Consider the following 21191-nt stretch of genomic DNA (forward strand, 5'->3'; position numbering starts at 1 on the left):
TGCACTGTATGCAAACAAACATACAAAAAAAATTTTAAGGTAGATTATTTAAATGTTTTAAATCTCGATTTTTTCTTTTTTTTTTATTATGTTAATCACCATACATTACATCATTAGTTTCTGATGTAGTGTTCCATGATTCTTTGTTTTCATATAACAGCCAGTACTCCATGCAGAACGTGCCCTCCTTAATACCCATCACCAGGCTAACCCATCCTCCCACACCCCTCCCCTCTAGAACCCTCGGTTTGTTTCTCAGAGTCCATAGTCTGTCATGGTTCGTCTACCCCTCCCAATTTTCACCCCTTCCATTCTTACCCTCCTGCTATCTTTTTTTTTTTTTTTTAACATATAATGTATTATTTGTTTCAGAGGTACAGATCTGTGATTCAACAGTCCTGCACAATTCACAGCGCTCACCATAGCACATACCCTCCCCAATGTCTATCACCCAGCCGCCCAATCCCTCCCACCGCGCACCCCTCTAGCAACCTCAGTTTGTTTCCTGAGATTAAGAATTCGTCATATCAGTGAGACCATATGATACATGTCTTTCTCTGATTGACTTATTTCACTCAGCATAATACCCTCCGGTTCCATCCACGTAGCTGTAATGGCAAGATTTCATTCCTTTTGATGGTTGCATAATATTCCATTGTATATATCTACCACATCGTCTTTATCCATTCATTTGTCAATGGACATCTTGGCTCTTTCCATAGTTTGGCTATTGTGGACATTGCTGCTATAAACATCGGAGTACACATACCCCTTCAGGTCACTACATTTGTATCTTTGGGGTAAATACCCAGTAGTGCAATTGCTGAGTCGTATGGTAGCTCTATTTTCAACTTTTTGAGGAACCTCCATACTGTTGTCCAGAGTGGCTGCACCAGCTTGCATTTCCACCAACAGTGTAGGAGGGTTCCCCTTTCTCCGCATCCTTGCCAACTTCTGTCGTTTCCTGACTTGTTACTTTTAGCCATTCTGACTGGTGTGAGGTGATATCTCCTTGAGGTTTTGATTTGGATTTCCCTGATGCCGAGTGATGTTGAGCACTTTTCATGTGTCTGTTGGCCATTTGGATGTCTTCTTTGGCAAAATGTCTGTTCATATCTTCTGCCCATTTCTTGATTGGATCATTTCGATTTGTTTCTTATAAAAAGTTAACAACAGCTGTCTTGTGCTATGCATATATAGTTCTACTAGAGTTTTGAACTTTATGAAAACTTTCATCAGCTGCTGTTCAGTGATTGAGAGATTGTACTCCTAGGTTTAAGATCACCCAAAGAATGAGGTTTTGATGTATACATCACAGTTTTGACATGATCCCATAGGAAAAATAAATCAAGTGACCGAAGTGTCCAAAGAAGAAGCCCTCCTTGACCAATCCACTGGTCTGAGAAAGAGTTGTTTAGAAACCAACACCACAAAAATTGACATTAAAAATTCACACTTCAAATTCATGAAACAAAAGAAATATATAAGAAATTTAAATAATTAAGCTTTCAAAATATTTTAAAAATCTGTAGCATTTATGCTTCTGAAGTTCTTAAAGTTTAAAATCACACTGACATTCTTGGGACAAACTGTATGAGAGAGGGAGATCCAAGGTACTACTTCAGAATGTCTTTTTCCTAAAATTTGTTGAGTCCTGATCAATTGTTATGTATAAACTAGTGACCTCACAGAGATTCATGAATTTTAAAGATAGACAAGACAGGCAACTGTAATTAATTATGTACTTGCCATCTCCATTTTCAAGCCATTAGACTTGTATGGAATATGTATTATGGGCTGTCCTCAGTGTTGCTTTGGGAAATGGATCTTTCTGATTTCAGACTATTCAAAGCAGTTATATTTGATAAAATAAGGTCAGTGTGACTCAAATAGATTCATAGTTGAAATTCACCAATATGATTAGATTTTAGTACACATTTCCTTTTTAGAATTATCAGCATTTCAACTCTACTGACAAAAAGAAACCTTCTTTTAAAATGTATTTTGTAATACAAGCCAGGTCCTATGAAAGAATATATTCTCTCTTGTGAATTAACCTATTTTAGATAGCACCAAACTGACCTGTGCTTTTGAGTTTTACCAGCTTAACTGACTCTAGGCTAGCTGTTAAAGCCTCTAACTTTAATATGCCTCATTCAGTGTTAGTAAGATCAGGAAGTGTCCTGTGGCTTCCCTAACATTTAGGAATAGCATTCCATCTTTTTCACCTTCTACAGAAGGGCCATAACAGCGTTCTACTACCTTGTTGGAGGGGCCATGGAGAGTGGAAAGCAAACCTCAAAAACTAACCTACTACACATTTGGTTAACACATGACCTAAAGTGGGCTTCCCCTACATATAAGAGCCATGGACATATTCAAGCTGTTGGCCTTTTGAGGAACACATGTGAGACTAAAAACTAATGAAGTGGAAGGAAAACACTATTCTGGGGGTGCCTGGGTAGCTCAGTCATTAAGCGTCTGTCTTCAGCTCAGGTCATGATCCCAGGGTCCTGGGATCGAGCCCCGCATTGGACTCCCTGCTCAGCGGGGAGTCTGCTTCTCCCTCTCCCACTCCCCCGCTTGTGTTCCCTCTCTCACTGTGTCTCTCTCTGTCAAATAAATAAATAAGATCTTTAAAAACAATTTAAAAAACTACTCTATCATGCATATGACAAAGTCACATTGTTTTTTATTTTTTAAATTAATATGCAATGAAATCCTTTTTTGGTGTACAGTTCTGTGAATTTTAATTCATATATAGATATACTAACTACTACCACAATCAAAATATTGAACAGATCTATTATCCAAAAAAACCTCTCATGGTTTTTCTTCGTAATCATACCCTCCCTGAAGCTCTAAACTGATGATAGCTACTGCTGTCCATCACTTTAAGGGGTTTTGTTTATTTTGCCTTTTTGAGAATGTCATACAGATGGAATCCCATAGCATGTAACCTTTTCAGACTGGCTTCTTTCGTTTACATCCTGCCTTTGAGACTCACCCAAGGTGTTGCATGCATCAGTAGTATATTCCTTTTTATTGCTGAGTAGTATTCCATTATGTGGATGTACCATAGTTTAACAGTTCATCCATTGAAGGCCATCTAAATTGTTCTCCAGTTTTGTGATTATGAATAGACCTACATCAAACATTTGTGTATAAGTTGTATTAACCTAAGTTTTCATTCCTTTATGATAAATGCCTAGGTGTGGGATTGGTGAGTTATATAAATCATATATGAAACTGCTAAAATGTTTTCTGGAGTGGATGTATCATTTGGCGTTCCCACCAGCAATGCCTGAGAATCCCACTAGCTCCAGCTTCTCTACAGCACTTTATATTGTCTGTATTTTTTAGTTTAGTCATTCTAATAGATGTCTCATTGTCATTTTAATTTATACTTTTCTAATGACTAATGATGTTGGACATCTTTGTATGTGCTTATATGCCATGAATATATCCTCTTTGGTGAAGTGTCTATTCAGGTCTTTTGCCCATTGTAAAGTTAGGCTGTTCCTTATTACCGAATTTTGAAAGATCTTTATTCTGGCTGCAGATCTTTTGTCAGATAAGCAGTTTGCTAATATTTTCTCCCAGTACATAGCTTGTTCTTTTCATTCTCTTAATACTACTTTTTACAGAGCAAAAGTTTTTAGTTATGAAGTCCAATTTATAAATTTTTTTAATTGAATCTTGGTTTTTTGGTACTATGTAGAAGAACCCTGCCTAACTCCAGGACTTGAAGATTTTCTCCTCTGTTTATATCTAAAGTGTTGTAATTTTACATTTTGCATTTAGATCCATGATCTCTGATCCATTTTCAGTTAATTTTATGTAAGGTATAAAGTTGGATTCAGGCACTTTTTCTTTTCTTTCTTTCTTTTTTTTTTTTTTTTAGCATGTGAATGTCCAACACCATTTGTTAGTAAAACTATCTTTTCTTCATTGAATTGCCTTTGCACCTTTTCCAAAAATCATTTGACAGTTTTTGTTTCGATTATACTTCTGTACTCTCTGTTTTGTTCCACTGACATATGTGTGTATCCCTTCTCCAAGACTATACTGTCTTTTTTTTTTAATTTTTTTATTGTTATGTTTATCCCCATACATTACATCATTAGTTTTAGATGTAGTGTTCTATGATTCATTGTTTGTGTATAACACCCAGTGCTACATGCAGAACATGCCCTCCTCAATACGCATCACCAGGCTAACCCATCCTCCCACCCCCCTCCCCTCTAGAACCCTCAGTTTGTTTTTCAGAGTCCATCGTCTCTCATGGTTCGCCTACCCCTCCGATTTCCCCCCTTCATTCTTCCCCTCCTGCTATCTTCTTCTTTTTTTCTTTTTTTTCCTTAACATATATTGCATTATTTGTTTCAGAGGTACAGATCTGAGATTCAACAGTCTTGCACAATTCACAGAGCTTACCAGAGCACATACCCTCCCCAGTGTCTATCACCCAGTCACCCCATCCCTCCCACCCCATCCCCCACTCCAGCAACCCTCAGTTTGTTTCCTGAGATTAAGAATTCCTCATATCAGTGAGATCATATGATACATGTCTTTCTCTGTTTGACTTACTTCGCTCAGCATAACACCCTCCAGTTCCATCCATGTCATTGCAAATGGCAAGATCTCATTCCTTTTGATGGCTGCATAATATTCCATTGTATATATATACCACATCTTCTTTATCCATTCATCTGTCGATGGACATCTTGGCTCTTTCCACAGTTTGGCTATTGTGGACATTGCAGCTATAAACATCGGGGTGCACGTACCCTTTCGGATCCCTACTTTTGTATCTTTGGGGTAAATACCCAGTAGTGCAATTGCTGGATCATTGGGTAGCTCTATTTTCAACTTTTTGAGGAACCTCCATACTGTTTTCCAGAGTGGCTGCACCAGCTTGCATTCCCACCAACAGTGTAGGAGGGTTCCCCTTTCTCCGCATCCCCGCCAACATCTGTCATTTCCTGACTTGTTAATTTTAGCGATTCTGAGTGGTGTGAGGTGGCAACACTATACTGTCTTGATCGTGGTAGCTTCATGCTAAGCTTTAAAATCTTGTAAGTCCTCCAGTGTTACTCTTCTTTTTCAAAAGTCTTTTGGGTATTCTAGTTACTTTGTTCTCCTGTACAAATTTTATAACCAGCTTTTCTATATCTGAATAAATACTGCTGGGATTTTGATTGGAATTGTTTCAAATCTATAGATCAGTTGGGAGAAGATTGACAACTTTACTAAGTTGAGTCTCCCAGTCCATGAGTATATGTAAAGTATGTGTCTCCATTTACTTAGATCTTTTTTGATATTTCATTAGAATTTTGTAGTGTTCAGCGTACATACCCGTATGTATTTTATTAGAGTTATTCCTAAGTGTTTATTTTATTTAGAGCTATTATAAATGTAATTTTTTAAAAAAAATTTTTATTCCACCTGCACACTGTGGTTTGTAGAAATGGAATTGGTTTTTGTGTGGTGATCTTGTATTCTAAAATCTTGCCAAATTTCACTTATAAATTCTAGGAGTTTTTCTATATATTCCATGGAGTTTCTACATGAGCAATCATGTTATCTGTGAATAGACATTTTTTCACTTCCAATCTTTATGCCTTTTATTTCTTTTTCTTGCCTTATTGCACTGGGTAGGATGTTTAATATTATGTTGAGTATGAGTAGTAAGAATGCATATCCTTGCCTTGTTTTTGATCCTAGGGGAAAAGCATTTGATCCTTCATGATTAAGTATGGTGTTAGCTATAAGTTTTCATCTATGAACTTCAACAGGTTAAGGAAGCTCCCCTCTATTGATAGTTTCTTAAGAGTTCTTACCATAAATGGTAAGAACTTACCATAAATGGTAAAAACTTTTTCTGCATCAATTACTATGATCTTTTTGTTTTTTAAACTGTTAACATCATTACTTTGATTGATTTTCTAATATTGAGCCAACCTTGTACTCCTGTCATAAACCCCTGTTGGTCATGGTATATTATTAGTTTTATATGTTGCTGGTTTGATTTCTAGCTTTTTTTGAGGATTTTTATGTCTCTGTTCTTAAGGTCTGTAGTTTTACTGTCTTTATCTGGTTTTGGTATCCATAATGATGGTTTCATAAAATGGACTGAGTAGTATTCTCTTCTATTTTCTGTGGCACAATGAAATGAAGAAATGAAGGAAATGAGGGATTTTCATAGTCCCTGTTGTGAGCACTAGGAGTTCTCCCCCCACTTGCTGAAGCCAGAAATAGAGGGTTTCTCCTAGTACTCCCTCTGTCCACACCTCATGCCACCTTCTGTTTTGGACTGTGTTTAGCACAGGCTGTGGGATACAGAAGGAAAAATGGCAAACTCACCTCCATTTTGGTAGTATTTTGCACTCTTGACATCTTCCCCAGTCTTCTGTTACCTTTCCTTTTCAGTGTCCTCAAATAGCTATTCTGTATAGGTTTTATAATTGCATTCTCTCTAGCTTCTGGATATGCATAGAGTGGGAGGGACAGGATTCTATCTTCCCTAGAATCCTTAAATAATTTTTTTTTTAAGAGAGCATATGCATGAGCCAGGGAAGGGGAGGGAGGGAGAGAGAGAATCCTAAGAGGCTCCATGGCCAGCCCAGAGGCTAACGTGGGGCTCCATCTCATGACCCTGAGATCATGACCTGAGCAGAAATTAAGAGTCAGACGCTTAACTGACTGAGCTACCCAGGCGCCCCTGGAATCCTTAAATAATTTTTTTTAAAAAAGGAAACTGGCAACCAGCAAAGAGCAAGGTATATTAGATGTTTTTGCTTTAGGAAAAAAGGTTAAAAAAAAAAAAAAAAAAGCTGGCAAACATTCCTAAGCCTTGAAACTTCATTTATACTCACATTAGAAACTCGGAATGTCGTGTGAGTAAATATGCATGTGGAATTCATGTTCGTTTTCTATTGATGCATAACAGATTCAGCACAAATGTAGTGGCTTGCAGCAACACGAAATTATTATCTCACAGTCCTGTAGGTCAGAAGTCCAGGTGGGTTCAGCTGGATTCTCTGCTTAGAACCTCACAAGGCCAAAATCAAGGTGTCAGTTGGGCTGGGCTCTAATCTGGAGGCTCCAGAGAAGAAACTTGTTCTAGTTATCTGCATAATCCAGTTCCTTGTGGTTGTGGGATCAAGGTCCCTAATTCCTTATTATCTGTTGGCTAACCCCTCAGTTCTAGAACCACTCATTCCTTCTCATATGACCCCCATATGAGCACTACTGGCATATAATAGAGCCCCTCTCAGGCTTCAGATCTCTCTGACTTCCCTTTCTGCCTCCTTCATATGCCTTTTAAAGGGTTTATATATTTAGGCCTATCAAATAATTTCTGTATCTTAAATTCAACTGCCCTAGGCTTTTTATCGCAATTATAAAATCCCTTCACAGCACAGCAGTACCTAAAGTAGTGTTTGATTTAATAACTAAGGGAGAGAAATCTTGGGCAGGGGAGTCATCTTTAGAATTCTGCAGAACCAGATTAGAATGTTTTGAGATGCTCCAGCATGAAGTGACCAAACATGTACTTTGTGCTGAGTTGGAGGCCCAGTGCTGCATATTAATGATGAAAAATATGCACTCAAGGAACTTCTTGATTGGTGGGAGATATAATCTCACAAAATGATACTTGTGCAAGGGCAGCTTTGTGCAGAAAATGTTGAGCAGTATCCTGAACATTAGGCATTGGGCGAAGAAAGGATATAGTAGGCAAAGGAGCAACATGAGCAAAGGCCTAGTGGTATGACTTAGCAGGAGTTGGGGGGAGCAGGCTCTATAAACTCTGTGATATTTCTGAACCTCATTGTGTGAGGCAGGCAATGGCTGCAGATAAAGAAAGGCAGGGCCCTTTTTTCCATTCTAAGGAGCTTGGTCTTCTATACCATAGGTAAAGAAGAGCCATGAAAGAGTTTAAATAGGAGTGAGCCAATCAGGATTGCATTTGAAGCAAATCATTTGGAAATTACTCTGGAGACTGGATTAACGGGAATTGGTCTAGGCAGGGAAATCACTCAGGAGGTTTTATAATAGCTGAACAATATCAGAGCCATGGAGGAAAAAAATGGGGAATGGCTGGAATGCTGGAGAGAAGGAGATTGGATTCAAGCAATATTTTGGAAGTAGAATTGACAGAACTTAATCTTTGAGTGGATTTGGACCAGGACAAGAACATGAAATGGGTCAAAAAGTCAGATTTCTGATTGGAGCCACTTGGTAGATTATAGAGCCATTAACTGAGACAGGGAATATCGCATGTCCAAGAGGAGTAAATGGGTTGTTTTAGATAAAATGATTCGATGAGCCTATGAGAGTTCAATAGAAAGGAAAAATTCATTCGTTTTTTCCTTCAGCACATCATTAGATACCCCCTTGGTACTCACAGTGGAGCAGACCGTAGTTGAGGCACTCAGAATGTTAAGATGTAGGACAGCCCTTACTGGCCAGGAGCTCACAGTTCACTGGACGTGACAGATACATAAGAAGGTAACTCTAAAAATCATATAAATAGGTGCCTGATGAGGCACTATGCAAAGGGTATTCTGGAAGCAATGGATGAGCAGCATCTTCCTTGACACAGGGTCAAGAAAGATTTCCTGGAGGAAGTGACTCAAGGACTAAGTCTCAAAGGATGAGTTAGGCAAATAACCAGAGGTATAAACAGTTTTTTTCTGTGTCACTGTGACCACAATGATACCTGAGATAGGATCCATATCAAGGTAGTAGTCAAGCAACACTTGGTAGATATGGTAGGTAGATATATATATATATATATATATATATATATATATATATATATACACACACATACCATTCCACGGGTGCTTTGACAGTTACGGTTAGGGGAAGTGGACCCCTTATGTTCAGCAGTTGGCTTAGGTGGGTATTTGGGCAACTTCCTTAATGGATCACTAAATTGTTTCTATGGCTACAGAAGGAACACTTCAGACCCTTAGTTTAAGTCTGCATGTTATAAATCCAGACAAAAGCAAATAGTTTCTGGCCACAACATTTGAGTCTTCTATCTTTATAGCTTTTGTTTTGGTTTCCTGTTGTTCCTTTCATCTGTTAAGATTGTCCTCTTTTTTTCATTGTGGTAAAGGTAGTATTGTTTTCTGTGAGGCGACGGAATTTGGAAGGCCACATGAAAGGGTAGGTAGGCAGAGCAAATAAATATATGGGTCATTTGAACCATCCAATTTTCCTAGAGTATTTTGCCCACCAGCCTCTGTCAGTACTCCAGAATCTATAAATCAAAAGTAATGCCTTCCAACAAGTGGTGCTGGTATAACCAGATACTCCCCTAAAAAAGAAGAAAGTTGGGCCCCTACCTCACATAGTACTCAAAAGTTAATACAACAACGATAGACCTAGGGCACCTGGGTGGCTCAGTTGGTTAAAAGCATCTGCCTTCACCTCAGATAATGATCCCAGGGCCCTGGGATCGAGTCCTGCATCGGCTCCCTGCTCAGCGGGGAGTCTGCTTCTCCCTCCACCTGCCGCTCCCCCTGCTTGTGTGCTTGTTCTCTCTCTCTCTCTGTCTCTCTCTCTCTCTGTCTCTCTCTCTCTCTCTCTCGTGCGTGCACAAAAATAAATAATACAACCTTTAAAAAAATAATAATAATCACAAACCTAAATGTATGAGGTAAAACTATAAAACTTAGAAAACATAAGTGTCAATCTTTGTGACCTTGGGTTAGCAATGGTTTCTTAATATGACCCTAAAAGCACAAGCAAAATAATAAATAAATTGGACTTCACAAAAATTAAAGTCTGTTGTGCTACAGATGATACCATCAAAAAACTGAAAAGACAATCCACAGAATGGGAGGAAATATTTGCAAATCCTGTATTTGATAGGGCCTTGTATCCAGAATATATAAAGAACTCCTATAATTCAATAATAAAAAGATTAGGGGCGCCTGGGTGGCTCAGTTGGTTAAGCGACTGCCTTCGGCTCAGGTCATGATCCTGGAGTCCCAGGATCGAGTCCCGCATCGGGCTCCCTGCTGTCAGCAGGGAGTCTGCTTCTCCCTCTGACCCTCACCCCTCATGCTCTCTCTCTCTATCTCATTCTCTCTCTCAAATAAATAAATAAAAATAAATAAATAAATAAAATAATAATAATAATAATAAAAAGATTAACCAATTTTAAAATGAGCAAAGGATGTGAGTAAACATTTCTCCAAGAATATATACATATAACCAATAAGCACATGAAAAAGCATTCAACATCACTCGCCATTAGGGAAATACAAATCAAAATCACAAGGAGTACCACTTCATACCCACCAAGGTGTGACTGTAATCAAATATGACCCAGCAGTCCCACTCCTAGGTAGATACCAAGAGAATTGAAAACATGATCACATAAAAATTTGCACATGAATGTTCATAGTAGCATTATTTATAATAGCCAAAGAATAGAAATACCTCAAATGTCCATTAACTGTTAGTGGATGAACAAAATATGGTATATCCATATGAGGGAGTATTATTCAGCCACAAAAAGGAATAAAGTATCGGGACGCCTGGGTGGCTCAGTCGGTTAAGCATCTGCCTTCAGCTCAGGTCATGATCCCAGGGTCCTGGGATCGAGTCCCGCGTCGGGCTCCCTGCTCTGCGGGGAGCCTGCTTCTCCCTCTGCCTCTGCCTCCCTCTATCTCTCATGAATAAATAAATAAAATCTTTTAAAAAAAAAAGGAATAAAGTATTAATGATACATGTTTCAATAGGAATGAACCTTAAAACTTTTGCTGTGCTAACTGAAAGAAACCAGACACATAAGGCAAGATATTATGTAATTCTGTTTATATGAAATGTCCAGAATAGGCAAATCTATAGAGACAGAAATTAAAATAGTAGTTGCCTGAGGCTAGAGGTAGGGAATGGGTGGGGAGGGACTGCTAAGTGGTCTGGGATTATTTGGGGTGTGGTGATGAAAATGTTCTGGAAATAGAGGCAAAAATTGCACAGTCTTGTGAGTTTACTAAAAACCATTGAATTGTTCACTTTAAGTAAGTAAATTGTATGGTGGGTGAGTTAACCTATCAATAGGAAGTTAAAAAAATAATTCCTTTAAGTTAGGGTGTTTTTTCTGTTTAAAAAAATATGGGGAGCAGGGAGCATTTTGGTATCGCAAAGGGTGACTCAGATGTCTGATCCTTTCTGACACAACTAGCTAGAAGTAGGACTCTCAGAGTTTTGCTAGGCCCGATTAAAGAAACACATGGGAAGGCACACTTAAAAAGGGTGGCACCAGGGCACCTGGGTGGCTCAGTGGTTAAGCATCTGCCTTCGGCTCGGGTCATGATCCTGGGGTCCTGAGATCGAGCCCCGCATCCGGCTCCCTCCTCGGCGGGAAGCCTGCTTCTCCCTCTCCCACTCCCCCTGCTTGTGTTCCCTCTCTCACTGTGTCTCTCTCTGTCAAATAAATAAATAAAATCTTTAAAAAGGGTGGCACCCCGAGGGAACGTGGGTGGCCAGGAGAAAACTGTAAGGTTCTCCTCCTTATGAAGAAAGGTATAGACACTAACTTTATCTGCTTAATAACCTTGCCATTGGCTTCATCTGGGATTGTGTCTTGTAGTATATACTCAGTCTCCAGTGAAAAGAACACTTGTTAGGTTCAGTTATGCTCAAACATAGGCGAGACACAGTGTGCCAAGCACTGGATATAAAGATGTATGACATGCTGTGCCTTCACAACGCTTATAGTCTTGGGTCTTACTGATAATGAAAACAGAAGTAAGAAGGCAAAAACAGAAAATTAAAGCTGGTCAGTTTTAATGTCAGGTGCTGAGTAGCAAATAAGGACAACATCTGGTATATGGTACATGTAAAATGGACTGGGGGTTTTAAGAGATCTCCGTGTACATATGTTACATTGGATGGGGTGTTTAAATGTTTTCGAATGCGAAATGTAGGGCACAAAGGGGAAACAAACCTTCTCTGCATATACTTGATAGAGAATGGAGTAGGGCAGGCTACTTCAGTTAGTCAGTTGGACAGATATTTATTGACACCAGTATTTGTGTCAAACATTGTGCTAGATACTAGGGGAAGTCCTTTTACCTGGAAGAAAGAATGCCAGTTCCAGTAACAAACTAAAAGAGCTGCTTAAGTTTGTCTCAGAGTGGGAGGGCTGAAATAGATGTCCATGCATGGCCTTCACTCTGTCAGAACAGTCACATGGATTGAGACAGGAAGGTAGGCACGTAAGTAGTCCAGGGAAAGTGTTCCTTCAAGTAACTACATGGAAAGATCAGTTAGGTGATGAGTAAAAGAATTGTAACACCTGGCATCCTAATGAGTCCACCGTACAAGTGTAGGGAGACTTAAATAGGAGCTCGACAGGGAAGTAAGGGCTTATATTCCATGACAGAGCTTCAGTACTTTTCTTATCTTTTCAACTCTATAGCAGACATCAACTTGGACATATCAAAGCCTTTGAAAGCAAACCTGAGTTTTACCAAGTTGGATCAGATAAACAATTTATTAAAGAAGATAAGAAGTGCACACAGCAAAGAGACTTCAGCCCCATCGGATACCACGCTGAATAAGGATGAGTTTCCAGCCTCAAAATGTTACCGTGGAAAGTTGTCGAAACCTAAGGTTCACGGTGATGGAGCACAGAAGATTCCATTTCAAGAAAACATGTGGAGAACTGTTTCTTGCTTTCAAAAAATTTCTGTCCATACTACTCAGATTGTGGTCTCCATGGAAACTGTCCCCCATCCTAGTAAACCGTGCCTATTAGCATCTTTATCAACCCTCAGTGGAAGCCTTAATGTCAAAGCAGCACAAAAAGTACCTGGTAAGTCACAAAAAGGGGGAGAGGGAGATAATAATATGATTTGTTTGCCTCTGAAAATGCATAATTTTGAAGATTCATATTATGTAGAGGTTAAAAGTTATAAGGACCATTACAGATGGGGACATTTCTGATTTGTGACCTTATTTTAAGAGGTAATTTTATAACAAATCCTTTGAACCTAAATATTTTAACACCCTAAATGAAATTGTTGGTATCCATCTCTTCGGGCATGTTCCTACAAATGTCTGTAAAATCATCCACTTCTAAATTCCTTTTTACCTAAAATAGCGTAGTGGAACCGTGGAGTATCAAGTTTTGTGAACCCTTAGTGCAGTGCTTCTCGAAGCGTGGTCTCAGAACCAACAGCATCAGCATCACCTAGGAACTGGTTAGAAATGCCAGGGTTCAGACCCTCCCCCCGACCTACTGAATCAACAACTCTGGGCATGGAGCCCAGAAATCTGTGTTCCAAAAGCTCTACAGATGATTCTGATGCACTGTATTAAGTCACTGGTAACAATTTATTTAAAAAGAGAGAAATTGTTCAGGTGGCAAGTATGCTACACAAAGTGTAGCAAAAACCAAGGTTCAACTTGGCAAGGACAGTGCCACTGACCGAGCCAGCAGTACCTGGCAGACGAAAGCTACGCTTCAGGACCTAGCCTCGCAAAGGGTGGTGAGGACCCTGCAAACTGGATGGCATTGATGGGTGGAGAGGTGAGAAATTAACCGGCAATGACGTCCACATTTTTCTTTTATTACCATGACTGAAGTGTTGATGTGCTTTTTCACATTGGAAAAGAGTAGGCAGAAGGAATGGGAAGAGGGGAAGAGAAAAGGCAAGGTACAGGTGGGAAGTAACAGTTTTCAAGCACAGAACCTGCTACTGTAGGAGTTCAGGGCACAGTGCCAGAAATTATACTTTGAGAAGTAAAAGTAGCAAAACGGAAACATTTTTTTCCACTTTAATTTGCAGGAAAGAATTGGGGCTAGAGGGATAGTGTAGGGGATAAAGTAAATCCTGAAACTCTATGCAACTTAGTTGTTTACTAAAAAGTAGGTAAGTAGCAGCTGGAGACTCCCTGGAACTTAGTTCCATATAGTCACTTTGGGCACAGTAGTTTAAGAGATAAAGGAAAAGTTTTATGGTTGAGAAGTATGAGTTTTAGGCCAAAAAGTAGATGATTTATTTCTTTCTCACCAGAAATATTTGTGACCAGGCCAGCTAAAAGCACTGTATTTTTTTTATTGTCTTAAAAGTTCGAAATGAAAAATGTAAGGTCCGTGGGACATGAAAGACTGTGAAGCACTGGAGGCTACAGTGTCTGATTTATCCACAAATAGATTGCAACCCAGACGACACTGGCCGGTTCCCACGCCTTTCCAGTCGTACCTTCATCACAGCAGGGAAAGGTTAGGACGCAAACAGAGGGAAAGAATTTAAATGGACTGTCCTCAATTCCAGGTCCTTTTCTGTCTTGTTTTATTCGTTTGCTACTCATATTTTACCCACTTTTAATAGTATCTGTCCTCAGTAAACATCTCTATAATGTCGTTAAAATCCTCTCACTGAGCTCCACAAGATAGTGGACTCATTCTGCTTTTGTAACTTGTTTTTTTTTTTTTCCCCTTCATACTGGAAAAACTACATACCCCTATCTCTTTTACAGTTATGCCCTTCAATCTAGCTAAACACAGAAATAGAAACTATAGCTCCTACAAAGACATTCTTTATACAAGTCTAATGTGTAGCGTCCAACAAACGTTCTCAAGTAGTTACTTGTGTCAACAAATCAAATCAAATTGAAGTTAGCTATTTAATAGGAACAATTTTATTATGAGAACATATAACGAATGCCAAATCTGTTCTCTACGTTTCTCCTTCATGCAACAGCATGCTCAGTTTAAGAAGATAACGTTAGCAAAATAATCACTAATTATAATCAAATAAAATAAGATTGTGTTAAGTTCTAGTTATTGCTGATGGCTGATTTCTGGGAAATTATAATTGAGAGATTATTACATATTTTTCAAAAAGTAATGTATAGCTGAGCAAAACTTTTTAAAAGCCAAATATCATTTTTTTAAGCTTTGAACATTAATTGCATCATATAGTTGAATATCTTAAAAAGTCATGCTTTGCAACCTGGATGAAATACACTCAAATATACATGCAAGGTATATTTTTGATGAGTGGCAAAAAGTATCCCTCACCACCCCCCACCCAAAAAAACCCTCCTACCAGTAGTTATATTTCTTTTCTTATTATGCAAGTGACATCGTTCTGCATTGAACTAAACTTTTTTATAGTATATCTTTGAGCTCAACAGAGTTAATGTCAGATTTTTATAGTTTGAATCTAATACAGAAATACCTAACTGTGTCTTTGATTTTACAGTTTATATAACTATTGTGACCATCTGCAGCAGCTGCACTTTTCAAATTATTTGCTGAACCAAATTGAGCACAGTGACAAAAGTAGTCATCTCAGATGTACTATTAAACAGAGAGAAAAAGGAGCATTGCCTCGGTACAGTATGGCCATCTGCTGTACAGATGTTATTGTATAGAATGACTTAAGATAAAATAATTGTAGAAAATTTTCATTAAAACCTCAACAATTTGCACTTGTTTATGCAAATCTGCATAACTCCCCAATGAGACAACACACTTGGGGTTTCTTTGGTTCTCACTCACTTTCTCTTTGATCCTTTTTGATGTGCTGACTTTAATAAACACAGTCAAAAACACTGCAAAAACATCATGGAAAAAACTACAAAGGAACAATTATAGCAGCAGAAACTACTCTAATCCCTAACTTACGCAAGCTATTTTTAGTGAAATATTTTTTTTAACACTCTTTATGTGACAATGTTATATAAACAGGGTAAAACAGTCCTTTCCAGATGAGTTTTAATTTAGGAGCTGAAATAGATTTGTAATGCCAGAGGAATCTTATGTTCTAAGTAAAATTTAGAGAAACACAATGGGGAATGTGTCGTAGGCATGTTTCCTCACTTCTGAAAGGTACAAAAAATATTTGAGTTCGTCTAAGGATTGTATTTTTTATCATCTAAACTGTCATAAGCTTATGGGAAGAGTATGGGGAAAAGGAATAATAAAAGCATGAAAGGGGAACGTTAATCTTCTTCCCAAGACATTGACAATACACTTAAATCTAGGACATTTTCCTATTCGTTTACTGGTTTTTGCAACAAAATATGTACAAATTATTCACTGAAACGTTCTCATCATTTGAAACAAAATGAAATGGTTAAGTATTTTCAATTTAAAAAAGAAAAGAAATCCGCAAGTTCTTCTTAGCCTTCTGTACTATCCTGTGACCTAAACTATGAGAGTTTCAAGGGACTTGATTTTTTTCCTACTTCTACTCTGCAGATGCTAATGTAACAGTGACTTACAATAACCTAACTCGTATTTCTGCTAGAATACTTATGTTCTCCCATATGTCTTTGGTAAAATGGCTCTGAAGTTCTGATTTTAGTAGACGTAATGCTTAGATTTTTTTCAGTTGGCATACAGTACTGAAAAAAAAAAATAACAAAATGAATCTCATTTAGAGATTCTATCTTATTTTCTGAAACATTTTAAGGCTGATAGTATTTCTTTTGCTCTCTATTAAATCCATCCCATTCTATAGTGTGTTCTTTTTAAAAACAACGCCCTTCCCCCCACCTACACACATAATACAATCTTTTTTTTTGTCGTTTGAAGTATGTCGTTTTGGAGAAACCCTAAGTATGTAGCTATAAATTGTGAACGCAGTGTAGCATTTTCCATAGGCAGGGTGGGGAGTGAGCTGTAGACTTTAGCTCCCCTTGTCAGAGTAAATTATGGCTCTATTAGGGCGGCACTCCTTAAATTTTGGCAAATGAGGGTACACGATTCAGGCTGTGAAATGGCCATTCTTTAGGCTGCCTCGCTCTTGCTCAGGGACACTTAGATTAGCAGGCTCCATGTAGATATAAGGAAAAGGGAAATGGGATATGAACAAGTTCAGTGGCACAAAGGGTTGGGAGAAGAGCCTAAGTGAGGCCATCTTGGTTCACATTTTAGTCAGAATTTGGGGAAAAGTTGCAAGGATCCTCTATCCATAGGCACTTAGGGGACTTGTCTTCCGTGGCAGAAAACAGTGAGTTGAACTCCTTCTGGTCAAAGAGCTGTCGTTTAAATAACTTTCACTACCCCGGCCTCTGTCATCCAGATGCACTTATCTGTGTGTATAAACAAAAATAGAGAGAAAGACGGCATAGCCACGTTATTTTTCACATAGAGGAATGCCTCTTCTCGTGTTCACCGAATTCAAGACCCATGAAATGTAAAGTTCCTTTTCATGTACTGAAAAGTGAAACCTGGTCATTAATTGATCCAAAGTGGAGCTCCAGCTTTTCATTCCACAGTTAACTGGATCTCCTGAGGAAAATCTCTTAAGGCGTTGTCATAGCTGTTGGACGCGGCAGAAATGCAAGTAAGCCTAAGGGGAAATAAAACATTAAATTAGATATGACTACCTAAAATAATATGTCGCAATAGCCAGCCATTTACAACACCCCAAAGACTTTCATTACTTGTAGAAAGAAACAGCTTCTCTTTCCAGTGTCTGAACAATAGGAAATGAATTCTTTGACAGTTAAAGCCAGAGGACAAACTTAACTTTCAAGCTGCCACCGAGGATTGAAATGGAAGAGCAGCTTGTAGACCGCTATACAAATCACTAACAAACCTTAATGAACTTTGGGTGTGGGCCTCAGGGTCCTGTCATTTTTGACACTATGTCCCAAGTAGCTTAAACCCAACACTCAAGGAAAGGTGGAGACCTCACTGGGTCTGTAACATCTGGGATTTTATTTGTCATTTTGGCATACCCCGCAAGCGCAAAAGAAAGAGTAAAAGGGGATTATCTTGACAATGAAATGAGTTACTGAATCTTGTGATAATGAAAAGCAGAAGAATTCTAATGCCTTTCTATAGTCCCTGAGGTAGAGGTGCGTTTATAGTTTTGCAGAAGTAAAATGGAGGCAGGCAGAACAGATGGCCTAGAGTCCGTGAAACCTGACACCCCTCACCTCACAACTGAGTACCACTATTAATCCTGGTCAGATTCCCTCTTATTACTTTATAACAAGGTTCAAAGTTGCTACTGATGAACTGGCGTGTCCCTCTTGTTTTACTCCTAAATTATCTATAGATTACGGATTCTTTTCAACTGTGATATTTTTCTGTATATACTGATGGACTGTTGAGACATTCAAAAGAAGTAGAATACAAAGTTCTAAAAATTAAATGGGAAATAAGGAGAAAAAAGTAAAATTCTCATTACTTTTTTTCAAAATAATGTTTTGTATTATTTCTCTACTATTGTGGGAAATAAAAACCATAAATGTATAAGATGCTCTCTTGGGGAGTAATTCTCTTGTCCTCTTGTCAGAAATCGCATGCAGTGGAGAAGAAATCCCACCATGCAAATTTTATTCTCCTTGTTGTAATTGTTACATACAATAATATATAATTAGCTGGAATTTTGGATAATAATAGGCAACATTAATACTATTATCTTAGATCTTTCTTCACACCCTTAGAAAGAGAGGTAACAGATTAAGAATGTTTGATGTTTAAAAAAAAACAAAACAAAACACTGGGAGATAAATGCTGTTCAGACACGTTTACACGGTTACTTACTCTTTTGTTTAACCAAATTATATTAATACAGTCTTCTCCATCTTTCATTTGGGATACTTAAATTTTTCTGTTTTAAAAGCTTTGTGCATTTCTAAAAAATGTCTGTTATGTGATTATTATTCTTCACATACATTTTTTGTTTTAGTGCTAGGTGGTTACTATAGCTGCTTTGGATTCCAATGGGAAACCTTTAAAATACATAGGATAGTTACTTTAGAAATGAAGAAGATAACCGCTGGGTTGAATTTCTAATGTGTTAAAAATCATCTAATAAGCAACCAACTTCGGATGTCGAGCACTGTCATGTGCTCTGGTGTAGTGAACATCGTGTACCTGCCCAGCCTTTCGTAGAGGGAGATGAGCTCATCTCCGAGAGATAACCATCTCTGACTTTTTCTTCTGATTCATCATCGACCTGAACTCCATTTGAACCTTGTTAGACAAAAAACAAGCAGAATTCCTGGCCCAAACTATAAAATATAATTAAGCCCTTTTGAAATGATGTGTAAAAGAACATTGCTGTACCCCCACTTATAACCACTACCACCACCACAACCAATAAAGTTAAATCAAGCACTGCCTGTAATGGATTAAAATAATAAATGTTCCTGGATTTCAGTGTTTGAAGTACTTGAAGAAAACAGGCTCCCAGCAGCCCGGGTAGCTGAATGCAGGAGAGACATTTATTAATGACGAGTTCAAGGATTTGGCCTGTTTAAGATCATTACTTTCTGTTTACCGTGTGTTACACATCTTTTATATTTTTTACACAGCCCACATGTGTCCACATGCAATAATGAAAGCTTTTTTTCTAACAAAAGAATTGTTAATTGTGTAAATATGGTTCTCTTGGGGAATGTGAAGTCTTCAGAGGACTCGCTCCCTTCTAATGAGAAATCCAGTACAATTATACTCTTCCAAGTATATCCACCTTCAATCTTGTCTCTAGCTACATTGGTCTGTTTCTTCCTATTGTTTTTAGTTACCAAATTCTAAACTTAATCTAGACTACTAGAAAACTGTTGGCCTTAGGTTAGATATTTTAGAATTGTGTCCCATTGCAGTGGACTTTGTGTATCTTAAGTACTATAGAAAAAAAAAATGCTTTTTATTTCTTCTCCTAGTTTTAACAAAGATATGATAAAGAACGATTTCTCTAGTTTTAGATACATTTGGGAAGGGGGAAGGGCAACTGATAAAAATTTCCCACATATACCGATTTAAAACAATGTTCCATGGGCAGGAGAAAAAAGGGCCTTTGAGACAACAAAAATGCTATCAGTTGACGTAAAGATATCTCACTGCAAAGTGCTGTTAGAGAAGGAAGTTTCCAGTCCTAGTAATTAAGTACTGGAGATCTCAGTAGCTTCTCCTCTGCATCTTAATGGTAGCACCTTATAGGTTAGTATTAGGTGAAATGGACAAGAATTGTTGTAGCCCCTCCGTGCTGGGACTGTGGAAAAAGAGAAGATTAGGAGTAAATCTCTCTCCCCTGCTCTACTGAATTTGTGACGGCATTTAGTTTTGCCTGTGGTCACAGCAAATTGCCCTCTCATCCACATAAGCCATGAGTAGGCTATTTGCTAGGAAAATTTCTGGCAAAGCAACGTCGTCAGTGATGAGTGACTGAGAACATATCTTAGATGTTCTATTACTCTCTGGCTGGGTCTCTGGACCTGTAGGCTGTGTTGGCATAACATACCGAGGCCATGCAAGACAGCTGGGGACAGGAAAAAGCATTTATTCACAACCCTGTTGCCAACTGGAGAAATGAAATTACTAAAAGCTAATAGCAGCAGATTTTATAGAGCAACCTGGTGCTGGAAGGAGGCAGACAGAATCCGAATCCTAGCCTTGCTGCTTACTGGCAGTTGATGGTGGTAAAAGTTACAACACAGCTCATTTCCAAAATGAAAGCAAAAAATACTTAATTCACAGGCCTGTTGGAAGGATTAAGTGAGATAATATACTCAGAGTACCCTACACATTCCTTGGCACAGATTTATTAAATTCCTCAATAAATATTGGTCTTTTTTGTGTCTTCCCCCGCTTCCCTCTCCCAGTACCACATGAATGCTGAAGTCATAGATCACTAAATTTTCAAGTTGAAAGTTATCTTACAGATCATCCTTTTCTTTATCAAGAACCCTTTTTTATCTTTTTCTCTCATAGATCTCATGATCCAAACACATTGCATTTAGGATGAGATAGCTAACATAACTACACCAACTCGATATGACTGTAACCAAAAAGAAAAGTTTTACTGCACCTCCGAGCCTGTTTCAGATAGATTCATGATTTCTTTCGGGCTCTTTGAAATGGTTTTTTTTGAAGATTTTATTTATTTATTTGACAGAGAGGGGGGCAGTGAGAGAGGGAACACAAGCAGGGGGAGTGGGAGAGGGAGAAGCAGGCTCCCCGCTGAGCAGGGAGCCCGACGCGGGGCTCGATCCCAGGACCCTGGGATCGTGACCTGAGCCGAAGGCAGACGCTTACCCGACTGAGCCACCCAGGTGCCCCGGGGCTCTTTGAAATATTGAAAATACCTCATGAACCACCATTATTATGTGGAACTCTCTCAGGTCAAAGAACCCTGGGTTGAGGCCCACTGAACTAGTCCTAACTCCCCCCTTGAGCTAAGGTGAAA

General features: G+C 38.5%; 1 protein-coding gene across 2 annotated transcripts in view; it reads left to right on the forward strand.

Annotated features, from left to right (window-relative positions):
- Nucleotides 1-21191, forward strand: part of VPS13B (vacuolar protein sorting 13 homolog B) — a 767339-nt gene that overhangs the window by 588679 nt on the left and 157469 nt on the right. For both annotated transcript variants that reach the window (XM_035011614.1, XM_035011613.1), the window contains one exon: nucleotides 12449-12844. In XM_035011614.1, coding sequence (XP_034867505.1) covers nucleotides 12449-12844 — 396 coding nt within the window. The remainder of the gene's footprint in view (nucleotides 1-12448; nucleotides 12845-21191) is intronic.

The sequence above is a fragment of the Mirounga leonina genome, unplaced genomic scaffold (genome assembly GCF_011800145.1).
Source record: "Mirounga leonina isolate KUSES-001 unplaced genomic scaffold, KU_Mleo_1.0 Mir_165, whole genome shotgun sequence".
Classification (NCBI taxonomy): Eukaryota; Metazoa; Chordata; class Mammalia; order Carnivora; family Phocidae; genus Mirounga; species Mirounga leonina.